The following is a 19,564-nucleotide window of genomic DNA, read 5'->3' as shown; positions in this document are numbered from 1 at the left end:
CCTCACTGTATGTCCATACCAAAGGAAATGGGAACTAAAGAATGACACATAAACTGAATTCCCCGAATACTCAGGGTCCCTCTGAGTGCCTTTACTCTGTCTCTCTCACTATCCCTCACTCTCTGCCTGAGAGGAGACCATACTCTGTGGAGTGTTACCTCTTTTCTAATAAACTGTCCTTTTGACTCTGACTTGGGCTTGGGTGTTGATTTGTTTCTACACTCTCTGCCAAAGGACATTCTTCTCTCAGTACAGGGCTTGGTCTCCCCGTCACTTGGGGAAATTTGCCATGTCCTGAATCACCTTCATGTCCAAAGATGGTTTAGTTATTCTTAGTAGGTAGTTCTTCCAGATGGTGTTTAAAGGTATGTGCAATGAGAGAAACAAGTTTAAGACTTCTCTGAACCTCTGCTCTCCATCTCTGTTAATGGCTTTCCTGGTGTTAGAGATTTGTTTAATGATCAATAGAGGTTTCTATTCCTACCACCAAGTCTTTCAGAAACTGGTATACCCAAGTCAATGTTTAACTGCATTCTTTGAGTCTGAAATGGCCAAGTGGGTGTTGAAGGGAAGTCTCCATGGAAACCAGCCTCCCAGGAAGTAGCCAGAGGGGTTAGTGTGTGGTGAAATAGAGCTACAAAGATTTCATGAAGGAAACAACTGTTTAGTAAAGCAGGGGTAAACTTCTAAAATACCTTGATTAAAACAAGCTACATTAGAGGCCCAAAGCCACTTCCCTCATGGCTTTCTTTTAAATGTCTTTAATGTCAAATGGGCCTGAGTAACTCTAAAGGTCTCCCTAGGGTGACCAAAGTAGCACCTTTGCAAATCAAAGAGGAAGAGTCTCCCTCAGCTGGCCCTGTGAACTTTGCATTCAGTCAGAACCTGGAAGAAAAGAGTTCATATTCATTCGCAAGACCACAGGACCTGAATAAAGCTTTGGAAGGGCAGCTGCCACCTCTACGGGAGACCTGGTATGGAAGATATTCTACAGGTAAACATAAAACTGAGCATGAGATTTGTGTATTTGTGCCAAGGAGAGCGATTGACAGAGTTACCTGACTATCTCTATAATCTCAGAAAGTTTCTAAATCACTGAAACACAAGGGAACATTTTTCTATGGGATAGTTAGGTGAACGTCTATTTTAAGTATCCTGGGTACATTAGAATGGGTGTGTAAACTGTGCATAAATGGCTTTTTGCCATTCCATGAGAGAAGAAAAAATCATTTTGTTTCAATCTGTATAGTGCTTTCAACGTTTATACCTAGTTTTGCCAAACCATTAAAATTATATAAATGGTGTGATAAATTATGACTATCATAAGTTTCAGTTAGATTCTAAATTTAAATCATTCTCCCCAGCACCGGTTAATGCATCAGGCTCTGTTGTTTTGAAAGCAGTACTTTAGGAGTCCATTCTAATGTGAATTTGAAGGTCATTCCAAATAGAATTGATTTATTGCATTACGGATGAGTGGATGAGTCACCCTCTCCCCAACCTCATATTTTTCATGGGCACCTGCAGAACTAAGAGAATTTTTTTTTTGCCATTATAATAGGAAACTCTGAGCCTGAAGTAGCTATGGGTTATTCCAGGATATTTTACAAGACATGTAAAATGTTTATGACAACCACAATGATAATTAGACATTCTAACTTGGGAAGAGAAATATACATATACAATGTATGCAAACACATACATGTATGTAATTTTCTCTTTTCTTCACATTCTATATTAATAATACAAATAAGTTTCCATTATTGGTCAACTTGGCCAGAATGCCTTATATTCTCTTTCCATACCTAATAAATCTTACCTAGAATGATCTTCATGGCTACTTTCTGTAATCGACAACCTTTGGCTGGCTCTATATGACCTATGTTTTTATGTTCTTCAACTTCCTAAGAATATGAATGGGAATTTTACTTGTGGTTTCATTAAAGAATTCCTTTTTTAAAATCTAAACTTGTTAAAGATTTTGGTAACTGAATGGTAAAAATTGGTTCTTATGCATTAAAGTCCAATTTAGGAAATGTTCTTATTTTACAGATGTAAAAATCACAATAAAAATAAATATTAAGGGGATGGTGAGCCTTCTGATCACTATTTTCAAGGGGCCCATACTTTGACCCCAGCTTCACTAACTACCAAATAGTATGATGTTGGGCAATTTACTTCCTCAATTTTCTTCAACTATAAATTAGGGGTGAAAATAACTGCCTGACACAGCCTATGCCATTTCAGGAGAATCAAATAAAATGATGGTGTGATATCATTCAAGTCATAATATACATATAGGGAGTAGTCAGGCTGCTGAAGAAAATTTTACTGAAAGTATTTAGAATTTTAATCTAACAAGTATGTTGTTTCTGTCTTGCTCAATATGCAGGCATCTCTTGAAAAGTAAGGACATAGCAAAGTACTTAAGGTGGTCATTCAAGTGTCTCAAGGATAGAAATACATAATTACCCGGAGATTTTTCCATTTAAAATGCAAAGTGGGACTGTAGGATAGTCTTCACAACAATCTGGAAATCAGAATGCTTGCAGATCAGTTCAGAGGAAAGGACAAGAACTTTATTTGTGCAGCTTTCGTCGTGGTAGCAGTCCCAAGGGCCCAGGACAATCAAGCTAAAAAAATCAAATTCATAATGGATCTCTTGAGTTTCTCTGTTTCCTAACAAGGCTTAGCCCTGGGCTGTTTTATCGGGAAAGAATGTTGCCATGCTGTATTATAGTGGCAACTTGTGGAAGTGTCTTTCCCTAGTTGGGAGGACTGTTTAATTAGGAGCATACCGTGCTCAGTACTGCATATTCATATTACACACTCACGCTCCATTTCTTTATCACCTCTCTCTAATACCGATCCATCTACCTATTTCATCTGAAAAGAGACTATTTCATTTCTTAAAAAAAAATATATATATATATATATATTTCTGATTTCCTATATTATTTGGGAGAGATTTCATGAAATTAAAACAAATCAATAAGTTTATTTTTTTCAAGTCAAATCCTATATTTGAATAACATTTATCATCAATACAGTGTTAATTGTGCAGATCTTCCTCTAAATATGGATCTGTGAGGAAATGATGGAAACAGAAATTAAATCCTGGGTCTAGGCCAATATTTTATCATTTGCATTTATGTAGGGCCCCATAGCTTAGACATATATGACTAAGAAGATATGAAATTATGTTAGCAAACTCTGGTAACTTATGATTAGCCTGATTTCGTAGTAAATTGTTTTTAATGGTTTGTTCTTGTTTCTCCCCTAATCCTTCAAGTGCCCACAGCTATGTATTTTGACATCCCACTGGAACAGGGAGAAACAAGTATTATTAAAAGGCATCCACCCCGAAGACTTCAAGTAAGATGAATTTAAAAGGCTTCATAAGAAATTCTTGGATTTAATGGTAACATCCCCTTTTAACTATAATCATAAAAGAGGGATATTGACAATGACCAAACTAATGAGAATGACAGTGTTGTTCAAGAGAATGTTTTCAATGCAAAGAACATACTCCTTTAGGATTTTCTTTCCTAATGATGTCACTTTTAAGACTACCACCCAAAGAAGGAAATATAGAACCGAAGATGTAACTATGATGGGACTTGAAGAACCTGAATCTTGTACCTATTAGTTGGATGACATGGGAAAATCCCTTGTAGCAAACAATAATAACAATAGTTACTATTATTTAAATACAGCCCATGACAAGTTAGATATACTCTAGGCAATTCGATCTATGTCATTCATTTAATTCTCATACCCCTCTATGAGAAAGGAAGTATTATCTTTGCTTTGGGCATGTGGTCCAGAGAGTTAAGTAACTTGCTCAATGTCAGCAGAGGCTAGATATCAACGGGGTCTCCAAAGCCTGTGCCCTTAATGGTCAGCATAGATGGCCTCTACGGCCCTTCTGTCCTTCATCTTTCATTGTTCTAAGTGTTAACTAGCTGTTGAAATTGAGAACATTGGATTCCAAGGCAGCAAAGCAAGAGCTTTAAATGCACTCACCTTAATAAATATTTAATGAGTTATCTCTAGAGAACTATAAATTCTAACTCTCATCCTAGAAGGAAAAAGAGATCTGAGCGGGTCCTTGAAAATAAGTATCAGCTAAAAGGAGGGCTAGGGGCTCTCGTGTGAGCGAGATCTCTCACTGACATTTGGAAAAGGGAATTGGAGCCAAACCCCACCTGCTACACAATTCACCCAGATGACTGGACCAATCCCAGGGGTATTTGAGCTCATTTGTTAGGTACTATTTCTGTTTCAGTTGGTTTTTATTGACCTGTTTTCTTCCAAAGCTCACAACCATTATCTGATGTGATTATATCCTTTGGTCACAAAAAGAGCATCTTTTCTCCAAATATTAGAAACCTCAAAATATTGTTTAATTAATGAAAAAATAAAGTAATTTTAAAATTTGGGGTACATCTCTAGCCAAAATGAACAATTTAAAAACTCATGTTGTATTCCTAAATCAAATGCATCCTTTCAAAGGACTGTGTTTAATGTACATTCCTGTGGAGACTCTAAGCTGAATTACTCAAATGGAAGATATTCCCATAACCAGTGTATAGCAGTCTATAGTTTACAGAGTACTTTTTACATCTATCGACCCTAAATAAGTTAAAGTTAGGCCTTGATTCTCTCAAGTCAATGAAGCTCAGAAAAAAAAACTTCAGTATTTTAAAGTCAAAGACTGTACTCCCACATTCTAACCAACCTTTTTTTTTAAAAAAAGAATCAAGACAAATGAAATATTTGAGTCTAAAGACTATGTCTTATTCAGTCTTATGTCTTTATATGTACTCCACAAAAGTTTACTTAATATGTACTCCACAAAAGTTTATAAATCAATGAAAATGAAACCCATTATCCCTCGTGAGAAAAAAATGGCCTCACTGTATTGGAAGTCCAAAGCAACCAATATGATGAATTATATTGGAGTATTTTATTGAACCCAAGAGGTGGGAGACACCTGAACTTCAGGGAAGAGCTGTACCTTGGGACCAGAAAGGCAGAATAACTCTGTGTCTCCTTTAAGATCTTCTCCATGCATTTCCTTTACTCTTCCCCTGCAGATCACCTTTCTCAGCTCCTCAAGACCAATGGTGAAATATGACCACCCTGAATTTTCATCCTATAGTTCCAAATGGACAGATTGGCCTGGCCCTCTTGGCTCCAATTTCAAATTCCTGGGAAAAAAGATCTTATTGGCTCAGCTTTGCTCATGATCCAATTCTGGTCCAATGAGCTGTGACCAGGGGATATGCTCATGCAGTAGAAATGTGGGCAGAAAAGCCCCCCTACCATAGATTCTGAAGGCAGCTCCCAGAGAAAAGGGAAACCACTGGGAACTTGGCAGACTTTCTCAAAGATATCAACTATAATTATCTTCACAAATGAGGCTCAGCACATTTTCCACTGCAAATGGGTTTTTGAGAGAATAATAAATGCTGGGTTCCCATGACATGCTAATTAATAGCCTAATCTCTGCCAGAGAAAATTCTGAAAGTATTTTTAATTATTAAACCAAATTTAATTGTACCTTAAATAATCTGAGTTGCATATTTGGCACTTTCTACTTCCTGAACATCTATTCCTCAAGTAAAGAGCAGGTCATGAACTAAGGTTTCTGTCTTGGAGCTGCCAATATCTGAGAGCCTCTGCCCGTCCCTTATTGAAGAGTTGATTATCACTGTCCCTTCTGGCCTGGTTCCCCTCATCCAACCATCTCAGGTGCAGCTTAAGGTGGAGATGGCTCCCACCTACCAGCCCACTCCTACCACATAGTGTTTCCTCAGGCAATCTCCTCAGATAATACCCTCATCTCCAAAGATTTGCTCAAATCTCACTTTCCCTATAAGGCTTATCCTGACAACCTATTGACTATTGAAACCCTCACCCTGGCACTCCTGATTGCCAGGACCTTTCACTATCTTTTCCCCAAAACACTTATTTTCATTTAACACACCAAGCAATTTACTTATGTACTACATTCATTGCTATTTTCTTCACTGCCTCCTCGCCCCCTCCCTAACTCCAATGGTAGAATATAATCACATAGGCAGGGATTTGGGTCTGTTGTCTTCACTAACATATCCAAGTGTCTAAAACAGAACCTGGCACATAATAGGTGTTCAATAAGTATGTGTTGAATAAATGTTGAATGAATGGATGGAAAGGAGACAAAGATGAGCATAAAGACTGCTGGTGATTGATAAGGAGGGTGGTTCCCATTTGGATGTTTCATCGTGTCATTTTTGGTTTGAAACAGTTTGTCACAAACATTCTTTTTCCTTATCTTTTCTAACTCTGCACATTTTCTATCTTCTGTGTGTGTGTGTGTGTGTGATTTGTGAAAGTTTTTTATATATCTTAGGTCTAATCCTTTGTTAGTTATATGTGTTGCAAATATCTTCTCTCCATCTATGGTTTGCTTTTTCATTTGGGATGTTTGTGCGTGCACTTGCATGTGTGTGTGTGTGTGTGTACGTATACACAAAGACTTCCACTTCCTTATTGTCAAATTTCTCACTCTTAATCATTATGTTTTGATTTTTTGTATTTTATCTCGTTAATTTTTCTCTTCCCCAAGTTCATAGAGATATTCTTTATTTCTAAAATTTATATTTAAGTTTTGCATTTAGGTCTTAATCCATCTGAAATTCAACTGTGTGCAGGTATGTAGTCGGAGTCTCATTTTACTTTTTTTCCATTTTATTAATCTATTGCCACAGCACCCTTTATGGAATCATCCATTCTTTGACCAATGATTTGAAATGTTACTTCTGTCATATATCCAGCTTTGTGAATCTGTTTCTGGGCTCTCTCTTCTGTTGCATTAGTTTATTTGATGTCTCCACAGGAATTCCACACTATCTTAATTATGTACTTTTAGGCTGAGTTTTAATATCTAATATGGCAAGACCCCTCACTTTATTCTTCTTCAGAATTGTCTTTGCTATTTGCAGTCCTTTGCACTTTTATGCAGTTTGGACCTCGTTGTCAAGTTCCATGAAAAACCTTGTCACTGTTTTTTTCCTATTGGAAAATATTAACAGATTAATTTGGGAAATATTAACCATGTTTACAACATTGAGCCTTCTAAACCATGAACATGACATAAAACTCCATTTACTTATATTTTCTCTTAGATCTTTTAATAATAATCATAAAATTTCCACAGGGGTCTTGAATAATTTATTTTTAAGCTTTTTTTCTGAGTACCTGTATCAGTCAGGGTTCAAACAGAGAAACTGAACTAGTCGAAGGAGGTCTATATTAAGAGATATATTGCAAGGAATTGGCGTACGTGTTTGTGGAGGCTGGCAAATCCGAAACTCACAGACTGGCCATGGGGAAGGGCAGGCTGGAGCTGCAGGGTGTAGGTTGAAGCTGCCGTCCCCAAGCAGAATTTCTTCTTCAAGAAAGCCTCAGCTTTGCTCTTAAGGCCTTTCAACTGATTGAATCAGGCACATCCAAATTGTTTAAAATTATCCTCCTTACTTTAAGTCAACGGATTATGGACTTAAACCACATCTGCAAAAGAATTTCACAGCAACAGCTAGCTTTATGTTTGAATAATTAGAGACTGTAGCCTAGCCAAGTTGATACATACAATTGGCCATCAATATATCTATAGGGTTTTTTTTCTCCTATTATGAATGAGGTATTTTTTCCAATTTAGTTTTCTAAATGATTACTATTGGTGAATACGAAAGCTCACTATTATTTTATACTGAATTTTGTGTCCCACAATTTTACTGAAATAACTTGGTAATTCTGTCTATAGGTTCTTCTAGACTTCCTATGTAGACAGTATCTTCTATAAATAAGAATAATTTTTTCTCTTTCTTCCCAATTTTCATTCCTTGTACTGGTTTTCTTGACTCTTGCACTGAATAAAACTTCCCTTGTAATGTTGAAGTCAAGCAGTGATAATGGGCATCCTTGTTTTATCTACGACTGGTTCTAAATGAGACTGGTTCTAAAACAAAGTACATTTGTGATTGGATTTTGATAGAGGCCGGTCAGAGTCCCAAAAGAAAACAGACAGCATACTCAAATTAGGATTATTCAAGGAAATTTTCTTGATAAGTAACTTTACAGAGGTGTAGGTTAGGGAAACCACAGAAGGTACTGCAGTAACCACCAGTGGCAACTGAGGAGCAATTAACTACCTCTAGGCCAAGGGACTGGGGAAAAACAGACTTCTGGAACCCAGAAGGAGAGAGTCAGGTAGAGGAAGCTGCTTTGAGAGGAGCAGTGTGAGACACAGCCAACCCAATATAATCTTCTTGGAAGGGAGCCACAGGAAGAAATATCTGACCTCGTTCTCTTTCATCTCCCAGGGCTCCTCAGTGGCTGAACCCAGTGAGAAGCCAGAAGGCAGGAGAAACTGCTTCATCCTCACAATCAGAGAACAGGGTAGAGACATGTGGCAAGTGGATCTGGAGAAACCAATAGGAGACATCTGGCACGATGCCGTTTATTAAATCATTGACATTTTCTTTATTCCTAGTGTGCTAAAAGTTTTTTTTCCCAGGGCTGAGTGTTATATATTATTGATTTTTTCCCCCTCCATCTATTAAATAATCTATTAAAATAATCTTATGAAGTTTATTTTTAACTAGTCGATACGATGTATTACACAAATAGATTTTATGATGTTGAACCATGCTCGCATTCCTGACATAAATCCTACTTGGTCGTGAGATACATAAATAAGTGCATTGGGGAATTTTAAATGCTTAGGCATTTTGTATCTATTTTCATAAGTGAAGTTATTCTATCATTTCCCTGTACTTCTTCTTCTAGTTTTGTTCTCAAAATTACACAGTTTTAAAAGTGAGTTTATTACCTTTTCCATTCTCTAAGACATTTGATATAATATAGCTGTTACCTGCTCCTTAAAAGTTTGGTAAAACGAACCAGCGAAACCATCTTTGGCCACCTGAACTTCTGGGGGAATGAGAAAATTTCCTATTACCTTAATTTGTTTTATGGTTCTTAGTTGATTTAGGTATCTGATTTCTTCCTGATTGAATCTTGCTAATTTAGATTCTTCCAAAAAATTATCACTTTATCTAAGTTTTCAAATTCGTTATTATAGAGTCTTAGCTTCTTCATATTCATGCCTCAAACAAGTCTTCCAACTCATATTTTGATTCATTTCTTTTATACTGGGGAAAGAGGTGGAGAATAACTCAGCCCTTGAGTTGAAACTGTGAGCCTGGCTCTAGTTTCCCATCTCCTATGGAGCATTTTTAGGTCCCATTTAACCTACAGAAATAACTCACAGCCACCAGGAGCCCTAAATTCATTAGGGATTGGCTTCCCCCAAGTTTTTTTGTTCTGTTTTCTGGCCCATGGAGATATAGATATATATATATACTTACATTAAAGCCTGAGCATGTCTTTTTGGTTATATGTTTTATCTTTTCATTGCTGTATATTTGGAACAAGGAACGTTATTGAAATGTGAACACACTGCAATGCCTCGACCAGAAATTCCTCCTTGGCCTTATGATTTCTTGCTCCAAGGCTGTCTTGGACATCTTTACTTTCCTCCCAGAACCGTAGAGGACACATTCTTAAGTCATGGTGCCAAGTTTCACACTTTCTTCGACTCGCTCCTGCCCCCCTTTCTCCTTTTGCTAGTAAACAGAAGCAACCATCTCAAGTTAGTGTTTGTCATCAAGCTCAGTGACTTATACTTGATTTAATCTCATTTCCTAAATCTCCTTGATGCTTCACCTGGTTATCCTGACCATTTGTTTTATTTGAGGAGCCAAATTATCCAGAAATCTTTAGGTAATCATTTTTTTATGAAACAAAAAAATAATAAAAGGTGTCACTCTACCAATTCTCCTGTAATTCCTTCCAGTGTATTCTCTCTGAAGATAATGAAGTGTGGCATCTTACTTCCTAGGCAAGGAAAAGGAACATTAATATGAATCCAGGGTTGCAAGGCAATTTCATCTGACTGGTTTGTTTAGAGAAACCAATTTTCCAACAATGTTTTTCTTCAGCACTTCTCGGTCAAGTGCAAATGATTTAGCAGAAGAATCTTATTTTCAGGGTTAGTTACTGCCATCTAGCGTCCTTTGTGGAGAAATAGTGTGAACCCTTAGGTTCTTTTCAAAGGCCAGGAAGAAAGCAATTTCCTGGAGAGAGTGAGTAGAGTACTTAAAGACACCTAGAACTTAACTCTTATCAGAACTGCAGATTCAGATAAAGTGGCACTGAAATAGAAGAATATATATTCATACTTTCAAAGAAAAACAAAGCCCTAAGAAATTATAGATGGATTATTTTAGTTAAAATATTTAAATAGCTGGCTTCTTCAGATTCAGTTTTTCAATCATGCTCCATGAACAAATTCTCGGCAGTCTATTTTGATGTAGTTCCTTTACTTAGTTGAGGCCAGTGGATCCCACCCTAGGAAATCATCAGAATATCTTAGAGAGTTTTGAAATATATATATATTCTAAAGAAACAGTTGATAAGTTGGACCTTATTAAAATTAAGAACTTCTGAGAAACACAATGTCAAGAGAATGAGAAGATTTACAGATGGCAAGTAAGCATATGAAAAGATGTTCAACATCACATGTCATTAGGGAAGCGCAAATTAAAACAACAATGAAACACTACTACACGCAAGTTAGAATGGCCAGCGTCTGGAACACTGATGACGCCAAATGCTGGTGAGGATGTAGAAAGACAAGAACTCTCATACATTGCTGGTGGGAATGCAAAATGGTACAGCCACTTTAGAAGACGATTCGGTAGTTTCTTATAAAACTAACCATACTCTTAGAATATAATCTAGCAACCGTACTTACCCAAATGAATTGAAATCTCATATCCACACAAAAATTTACACACGGATGTTTATAGCACCTTTATTCATAATTGCCAAAACTTGGAAGCAACCAATAAGTCCTTTAGTAGGTAAATGGAGAAATAAACTGTGGGACATCCAGACAATGGAATATTATTGACTATTAAAAGGAAATGTGCTATGAAGCCATGAAAAGACAGGAGGAAACTTTACTGCGTGTTACTAAGTGAAGGAAACCAATCTGAAAAGACTACATATGATATGATTCCAACTCCATGACATTCTGGAAAAATGTAAGATCATGGAGACAGTTATAAAAATATAGTGGCCTGACCGATCATCATTGTCCTCCTAACTGCTCTCCCCATAATTGGTCTTCTTTAGTTTCCACACTGCGGCTAGAGTGATCGTTTTTAGAAAGCGAATGTAATTATGTCACTACTTTGCTTAACATATGTCAACGGCTGCTGGTTGCTCTTAAGAAGACCGACACCTTATACTGCCCCATCAGGCCCAGCATGAGCTGGCCCTACCTATCTCGCCAGCCTCATTTGAGCTGCTGAACTGACTTCCTGCAGGTCTTTCAACAGATCATGTTCTCTTCTACCTCAGGGCCATCGCTCGTATGGCTCCCTCTGCCTGAACACCGGCCTTAAAACTCCCAACCTTCTGACTTTTGCTGAAGAATTACTTCCTCAGGAAACTTTCTCGGACTGCCTACTTACCGCCCTCCCCCCACCCCGGCCCCTTGTATTAGTATTCTAAGGATACAGTCACAAAGTATAATAAATTGTGTGACTTAAAACAACAGAAATATATTGTCTCACAGTTTTGGAAGCTAGAAGTCTGAAATCAAAGTGTCGACGGGGTTGCTTTCTCCCGAAGACTGTGAGGAAGAATCTGTTCCATGCTTCTCTCTTAGCTTCTGGTAATGTGCTGGCAATCTTCGGCATTCCTTGGCTTGTAGAAGCATTATCCCAATCTTCACCTTCATCTTCACACTGTGTTCTCCCTGTGTGCACCTCTGTGTATAAATTTCCCCTTTTTATGAGGACACCAGACATATCGAGTTAAGGGCCCCCTACTCTAGCAGACCTCATCTTAACTAACATACCTGCAAAAATCCTATTCACCACTTTCATTTTAAATGTGCTTCATAAGGAGGCTGAGGGAGCTTCTCTGGAGATCTTAAAAATAGGTCACCTCCCTAAGGACTGGAAGAGTTCAGCTGGGTGGTTAAAGGATGAATAAAATAAAGTAACTTCTTGGTGCCTCTTTCATCTCTAATATTCTAAGATCCTCATTGATTGATAACTTTGGACATAGTCCCTCAATGCAGATAGAAAAAGATGCTTAGTTTTAACTCTGACCAATATTTAGATCAATAAGTCACTGGGAACAGTGCAATAGTACAAAAAAGAATCACATAGGTAGAAAAGCCTATGCAGAGATACTGAAATTGTCTTCTCTTAGGAGTAAGTACTGCTTTTGCAAAGTTTTAAGATAGTTTAATGCCCGACTTTTTGTTTCATTAACTCATGGCATGAGGAATGCTGAATGCTCTAAATGTTGGACTTCTAGAAGCTTGAACCTGTCGACCTGCCACAAGTAATGACTTCTGAAAGGATCCTGAGACAGCAAGAAGGCAGGACAACTCACAAAGCAAAGGTGAACTCTGGTGATAACCAGACGGGGTGGGTAAGTGGGGGTGGGAGGGAGGGGCGGGCTTCCTTTTCATGTACTCCCTGCACAGAAGACTTCAAAGACAAATCAAGCTATTAAGTCCTTCTGAGTTAGAACTTTCCATGGCTATGTATTTTCTTCTGGGGTTGCATACAGGTGGAAACTACTCTTGTCTCTCAGGTGAACCTGAAGAGTTTCTTTGCTTCCTGGTGAAACAGGGAGAAGCAGATGAGAGAGAGAAATTTTACTTGGATATTAGTGACTCTAGAAGTATTCAAATTTGTGAAAAATCCAGCATAACTCCTCCCTTTCATTCTTACCCTTGGGTTAAAACTTCCTCTTGTTCTCCATTTTCAGGGTAAATCATATCTACAAGTTGTTCCTGACTTATTTACCCCAAGCTCACCAAAAAGGAATCCTGGAAAGGGGCCTCCATATAGAGCATTTTCCTTTCATAAACTTGTCACACTCTGCCAAGAAGACTCCTCTTGTGTAGAACTGCAAAGTGTGAGATAGGAGTAAATTTTTAACACATTCCCCTCCTGATTCATCTTGGAGCCAGCTAGATGCTGTTATGCACTGGCTCATTTGGTAGAAGATGTCCAGGTGCTTTTGGGTGCTCCAGGCCATGTTCGTGATGCTTACAGCGCTTGCGGAGACAGGCCCTTGCTGAGGCTCACATCAGTCACTGTCGACAGGGCGGCGTAAAAAGACGTCGCCGAACACATTTGGCTGCCATATCCCTTCCCTTTCCTGGCCACAGCAAGTGATGAATGAGGGTGTATTCACCCTTGGGTGCCCTCAATAACTGTCTGCACTGTCCCACTGAAGTTTACAATGCACCAGGGGGAGATCACCAAAGTCACAAATAATCAACTTCAAATCCGTCCTAAGCTGTAATATATCAGGGCTTATCTTGGTATATGGGCCTACACTATACAAATAGGTTCCATTTACCCATTCAGTGGCCCCCCTCTAATTTCATAGCCAGACAATGAGTCAATGGTAAAAGAGGCAGGGAAAGAGAGGCAGCCTCATCAAACCAGAACACATTTCTGGGAAGATAGTAATAAGCATCTCTTGACAGGGGAAGTGTTATCTTGTCAAAACAAGATGTGGAAAGATATTTCCATTCAAGGCTTGCAAAACCCTGCAGGAACCTTAAAAATTACATTATATATATTGTAAACTGCTACTTCATTCACTGAAAGCTGCACAAAAGACTCATGGGGAACTAAAGTGATTCACCTTTGGCATTACAAGAAGTCTCTGTGGGTTACGATTTGATGATTAAGATCCTGTGCTGTTCTAAAAAGGGTTTCAAGTTGTGGATTTAAGAGTCAGTAACTCATTACCACATACTAACGAGTATGTCATCTTTCATAGCAGGAACTGGAAAAGAAGATGCAAACTCCAATGTACATTTCTGGGAAAAGACAGTATTTACATAAGATGCAAATGCTGGAAATGAACCGTAAAAGACAAGAGGTAAATATGAGAAGAGAGAAGAAAAGTGTCACATTTACCAAATTCACTTCACATAATGACTGCCCTGGCACATGAATATAGTTGAGGATTCATCTCCGGTCTTTACTTAGCATTTTAAATTTAGTCATTGGAGCTGAAGATTAAACTACTGGAGTTGGGAAGAAGCAGCAAGATCCCTTCTGCTACCAACCCTGCTGAGTCTTTTCTCTGTTCTCAGTCCTCACAAAGATGTACCTGTGTCACAAGTCTTTTCGTAACCATTGCTTCTATGACATTCTGACTCCAGCAGAAAATTGGGGTTAGAACATTTTTCACGGTTAGGTAAAAGGGTGTGTGTGTGTGTGATTGGTCTTTATTTATTTTAATACCTAAGCATCTCTAATATATGCCACAGAATTTATCTTACAAAAAAGATCTCTTGTAACAAACCCTTTTACAGTAATGTTCCCTATAACTTTCATATTCCAAATTTCTCACTCCAGTGAATAAGCCTAAAGTCACTGTCTTCTGCAATTCCAAATATATCAGCTGGCTTACAGAGAAATGTTTTTACAAAGTTCCTCAGCTTTTTGAGACTGGGCATATTCTCCTTTCTTCTAACTCACTGATGCATAAAGAAAATTTCTGTACCTTCTAATAGGAAAAAGAGAGCCCCGTTCTGATTGGGGACCACAGTTGTCTACAGATTAGCGCACAACTTGCAAAGTGGCTGATCCATTGACCTATTCTGGTGAAAGTAGCTCTGGGGGAAGAACATTAACTGTTTATAGCTGATCATTTTCAGGCCCAAATGGAGTTAAAGAAAAGTCACAGGGAGGCAAGAATTAATAAGCAGAAACTGAGGGACCATCAAGCCAAGAAAATCCTTCAAAGCATCCCAAAAAATGATGACGGTGACTTTCTAACCTTGTTGCCTGATGAAACCTTGAACCGAAGTCCAGGTGAGTCATGTGATTTTTTTAGTAAAATAAAATATTTTAAGCGTTTTCAAAACTTCATCAGATAAACTTTGGGTGTCGGGGGAAGACAGCAAATAGTCTCAAGTTCCTGCCGATATTTTACTTCCCGGAATATAGTGGGCATGTTGTCATGTAATTGCAGATGGCTGGGAAGAAAAGACAGAAGCGCCGTCATGTTTCTTTGTTTTTAGAGGTTTACTGTACTTTTTACATGCATTATTGCAATCCTTGCTCCATCTGTAGGAGGAGAAAAAGCAAAAGAGCCTCATCTTGTGGTAAAAGAGGATACAGTGCATGGAGATAATGTTAAATGGCATGTCGGCATCAGCCAGTTTGGCGCCACGTGCAGACACAAGCCCCACCCTTTCCCCTGCAGCTCTCTTCGGCATGTTCACAATGCCTAAAACTGAATCCAGCTTTACTACCCACTCCAAACTTGCTCCTGCTTCATCTGCTGACTCTGGGTGCGGCCCCCATGCTCTGTGTGACTCTGCCAGGAGACCTGGTGCCTTTGCAACCCTTATGCTCCCTCTCATTGCATCTGATTAGTCGCAAAGTCTTGTTGATGTCATCTAGCACTGAAACCTCCCCTCTCTCTCCTATTCCTCATGTCACACCAGGGTATTGCTACAACCTTCTGACTGCAGTCCTTCCTCATGTCTGTCAACCCTCTACCTCAGTGTTCTCAGTGTGGCCCCCACACCACCAGCACCAGCATCACCTGGGAACTTGTTAGGACCACAGTCAGAGTGACCGAATCAGAAACTGTAGGAGTGGAGCCCAGCAATCTGGATTTAACAGCCTCCTCCACCCTCACCCTGGTTATCCTGATCCTAAAGTTTCAGAACCACTGATCTATTCGGTAATCAAAATTTATCCACAAACCAGCAGCATCTACATCGCCTGAGAGTTTATTAGAAATGTGGGATTTCAGGCTCCACCACAGACCTACCGAATCGGGCCCTGCATTTTGTCAAGATCCCAAGGTGATTCTCATGCACAATAAAGTACTAGAAGTATTGCACTAATAAAATACAGATCAGATCTTCTCGCTTTCTTGTTAAAAAATAAAAATAAAAAAATGTTCGGTGAGTCTCCATTAGTACAAAGTCTAAACTCCTTTCCCTGGTACTGTGATCCTTTAGGATCTAGCCACTGCCCACTTTCCTGGCTTCATCTGCTACTCTCACACTCAGCCCCCACATTTCAGCCAGGCCAGATAGCTCAGTGCCCTTGGATTGCTCTGTGATTTCTAATAGACATTTGTGTCCATAACCTCTGTGCTAGTTGCCCTATCTATTAGTGCCCCATTAAATTTTCCCTGTTTGGATTCCCCCCAGGGCAAATCTACCATTGCAAATGTACAGTATTGTCCATACTCATTGATTGCTCTGCTGCAGGCCAAATCCCCACCTCAGCAAGACTGATGATCAAGAAATCTATGGAAATGCTGGCCTTGCCTCTGGAGGTCTTGAGCTTCTATGGCAAAATCATCAGCTGCAAAAGACCCTGCTCCTGCTGAGAGAAATAAGCTAACTAAATAAGAAAAGACGGAACGATTGAAAATCTACTGGGGGCCTCTAATTAACCTGTACTCCAGAGTCCCAGAATGAAATATGCTATGTAGTCACATAGAGAAACAACTTTTACAATTTAAAAAATATTGGCAAAACCAAGAAAAGTGTCTCAGCTACAGTTGACACAATCATTGCTTGAGATCATGCCAAAAAAAGCCAACATTGATGAGGTCTTTGGAGGATGCCCCAGATTTGGAAGGGCCCGGGAGAGACTGTGACCCATGAAGTGGGGTTTTCCTCTGTTCTCCTGCTTTTTTAGAGCCGCTTCATTTTGTTCCAGCTCTTAGCTGGAGTGCTTACTATAAGCAAGCCGTGTGGTCTGCTCTTAACACAAATTATTGCTTTTAATCCTTACACAACCTGTAATGTAGAAGTTATGATTAGCCCCCATGTGACAAAGCCAGGATTCAAGACCAGGTCCTTCTGACTCTCAAATGTGCTCTCCCATCTACACCCTGTACGGCCTCATCAGGACACCAGGAACTAGGAGTTCTGTCCTGGACAACCTTGAGAAAGTCCGCAAATGTAGAGGTTGTAATTCCTCCAACTTATCTTTTAAGAGAAAGCTGCCCTCTGCAAAGCCTACAGACTTTACCACTGCAGTAGACATCTGCTGAAGCAATCATTCCTTTTTTCTTATTCCCAAATCGTATCTTTGATTTCTTTCCTTGTCTTCTAAATGAAGTTCACGTTGCTTTCTCCTAAATGTGGAGTGTAGCCAAGATCATAGAACATTCTGGTATTCAGGTTCTAGTAATTAAGCTTTCTCTGTACCCATCTCTTCCTATTTAATGCTATATTTGCCCATTCTTGTTCCGTCTTTTGGAAGATGGAATGAGAGTTTCAGGTCTCTTATGAGATAAAAATCAGTCTTTGTTTTCTGCTGCGTCTTTAAAATAAAATCACCCATACTTTATATTTATTTATATAATAAACTAGATAGATGATAGATAGATAGATAGATAGATAGATAGATAGATAGATAGATGATAGATAGATAGATAGATAGATAGATAGATAAATAGATGATAGAACTTCCATATCACTTCCACATCACTCTTTGGACTTACAATTTTATGAGTTTTAACATGTTTATGGTGCTCCTGCCCTTTCCAAATACCATGATTTGAATATAGTGGGTAGAAAAAGCCATGGACTTGAAATCAAAGTTCTTCATTTTAGCCCCAACTAAATGTAAGCTCCATGTTCTATGTTCCTAGAACAGTACATAGTAGGCTTTCAATAAATATTAGCTATATATTTGTCTATGTAGGTTTATTCTATATATAGAGTATAGATAAATTCTAGTTATTTAACCTCTGTGAACCTGTTTCCATATCTGTAAAATGGGAATAAAGCATTGCATACCATGCATGGTTTATGTAAATTAATCTAAATATGCATAAAAGCACATATAATATGTAAAGTGCCATATAAATGCACAGAAATATGGACAAAATTGAAGAAAGATGGAACTGATGTATTATAGTGATAACAACCATATACTTCAAGGAAGTGTCACCCTAAATACATTATTCGAATGTCACTTTCACAATTTTGCTCTTTTCTGGTCACCTGTACTTTAAGAACAAGGACAATTTTCCTGCATGACCACAAGACAATTATTACACTTAAATAAGTATAATACAGTTATTACACTTGAGAATTTTAACATTTATATATACTATTTTCTAATATATGGTTCATATTCAAATATCCATGGCTGTCCCAGTAATGCTTTTTACAGGTACTTTTTGTTTGCTTTTGTGTTTCATTTTTTAGATCTAGAATCTGATCGAGGATAGAATCATGCATTGCATTTTATTTTCTCATTTCTTAGTCTCCTTTAATTCAAGAACAATCTATTCTTTTCTTCTCTCTTCTCTTTTCCTTACTGCTCTTGTTCTTAGATTTGTGGTGATGTATTTTGGAGAGAAGTGACTTTACAACTAATTCTCAAATGGTTCAGCTGAAAAGTATATTTATTTATTTATTTATACATAAATAGTGATATATATAGCTATATGTGTGTGTGTGTGTGTGTGTGTGTGTATCAGCATTGTAAAAAATTGTTATTTATGGCTTGGGGTATACAGGTGTGCATTGTACTATTCTTCTGACATTCGGAAGATTTAAATTAAAAAAAAAATAGTAGGAGAAATATTTTTAATGTTTCCCAAGTTGGAATACTTTATATGTGTGCATATTTAATACCAAGCAGATTATTCTGCGTTCATAGAAACCTATACACTTAAATAAATACATCGCCATCAGGGGAAAAAATAAATAAACTTTTCATTTTTTGTAGGAAATTTTCAGAATGCAGAATTTTTGCAACATCAAACAATGAATGACTACTATCCCCGGAAAACTGGCAAAATGGAAACATGGTTCCGTGAACAAGAGGCCCGAGGACAGCTTCTCTGGGGCAGTTCTAGCTCTGACTCAGATGAGTTGGGGGACATTGAGAAAAAACCACAGGCATTGGTGAGGACCAAGACTGAGAGAATCCCACTTTTTGATGAGTTTTTTGATCGACAATAAGAATGCTATTCAGTTACCCACATATTGAGTGTTTCAAAAGTTTGCTCTCCTGTAAAAATTTTTCCAGTTAGTATACAAATTATTCTGAGAACACCGGTGCACTTCCTTTTCATTTGTAGTCCTACACTTAACAGGTGTGACATATTTTGTTAACGATGCTGCATAACTAACTTCCTTAAAACATAAGGGCTTAAATAACAGCCATTTATTGTCCCGCTTTTCTGTGTGTTGCTGGCCTCATTTGGTGGTTCTTCTTCTGGTCTCTTTTCAAGTCCTTCATGTAGCTGAAGTCAGAAGGTGGCTAGGCCTGGATTCATCTGGAGGCTTGAGCAGGACACTGAGACAGCTGGACCTCACACCCTTGCAAGACAGTCTCAGCGCTCCTTCACAGGGTTTCTCTAAGTGGTCTCTCCAGCAGAGAATTGTTTAAAATATAAGCCCAGGGCT

The 19,564-nt window shown here is 38.4% G+C and overlaps 1 protein-coding gene across 9 annotated transcripts; it reads left to right on the top strand.

Annotated features, from left to right (window-relative positions):
• Positions 1 to 610: 610 nt before the first annotated feature.
• On the top strand, positions 611 to 19,335 carry CCDC198 (coiled-coil domain containing 198). Of its 9 annotated transcripts, XM_016156137.2 has the most exons (8): positions 613 to 994; positions 3,293 to 3,375; positions 6,669 to 6,701; positions 12,448 to 12,534; positions 13,936 to 14,037; positions 14,822 to 14,978; positions 15,240 to 15,296; positions 18,882 to 19,335. In XM_016156137.2, exons 1-8 carry the CDS (start codon positions 772 to 774, stop codon positions 19,115 to 19,117), a joined length of 978 nt encoding a protein of 325 aa, XP_016011623.2. In that variant the 5' UTR covers positions 613 to 771; the 3' UTR covers positions 19,118 to 19,335. The 9 variants fall into 9 exon arrangements, with proteins under 9 accessions (XP_036094665.1, XP_016011630.2, XP_016011623.2 ...); XM_036238772.1 differs by lacking the exons at positions 15,240 to 15,296; positions 18,882 to 19,335 and adding an exon at positions 15,617 to 16,382 and having other exon boundaries at positions 611 to 994; XM_016156144.2 differs by lacking the exons at positions 15,240 to 15,296; positions 18,882 to 19,335 and adding an exon at positions 16,397 to 17,945 and having other exon boundaries at positions 612 to 994.
• The last annotated feature ends 229 nt before the right edge of the window (positions 19,336 to 19,564 follow it).

Source organism: Rousettus aegyptiacus, unplaced genomic scaffold (assembly GCF_014176215.1).
Source record: "Rousettus aegyptiacus isolate mRouAeg1 unplaced genomic scaffold, mRouAeg1.p scaffold_m13_p_3, whole genome shotgun sequence".
NCBI lineage: Eukaryota > Metazoa > Chordata > Mammalia > Chiroptera > Pteropodidae > Rousettus > Rousettus aegyptiacus.
Note: the sequence above shows the minus strand (reverse complement) of the source record. Positions and strands in the feature narration are given on the sequence as shown.

Excerpts from the sequence above, each read along its gene's own strand:
- CCDC198 (XM_016156137.2), top strand. The coding sequence starts at position 772 with ATGGGCCTGAGTAACTCTAAAGGTCTCCCTAGGGTGACCAAAGTAGCA. Across the intron at positions 6,702-12,447 it reads TGAAATTCAACTGTGTGCAG|AAGCTTGAACCTGTCGACCT; the intron begins GTATGTAGTCGG and ends TTGGACTTCTAG. Across the intron at positions 14,038-14,821 it reads TGAACCGTAAAAGACAAGAG|GCCCAAATGGAGTTAAAGAA; the intron begins GTAAATATGAGA and ends GATCATTTTCAG.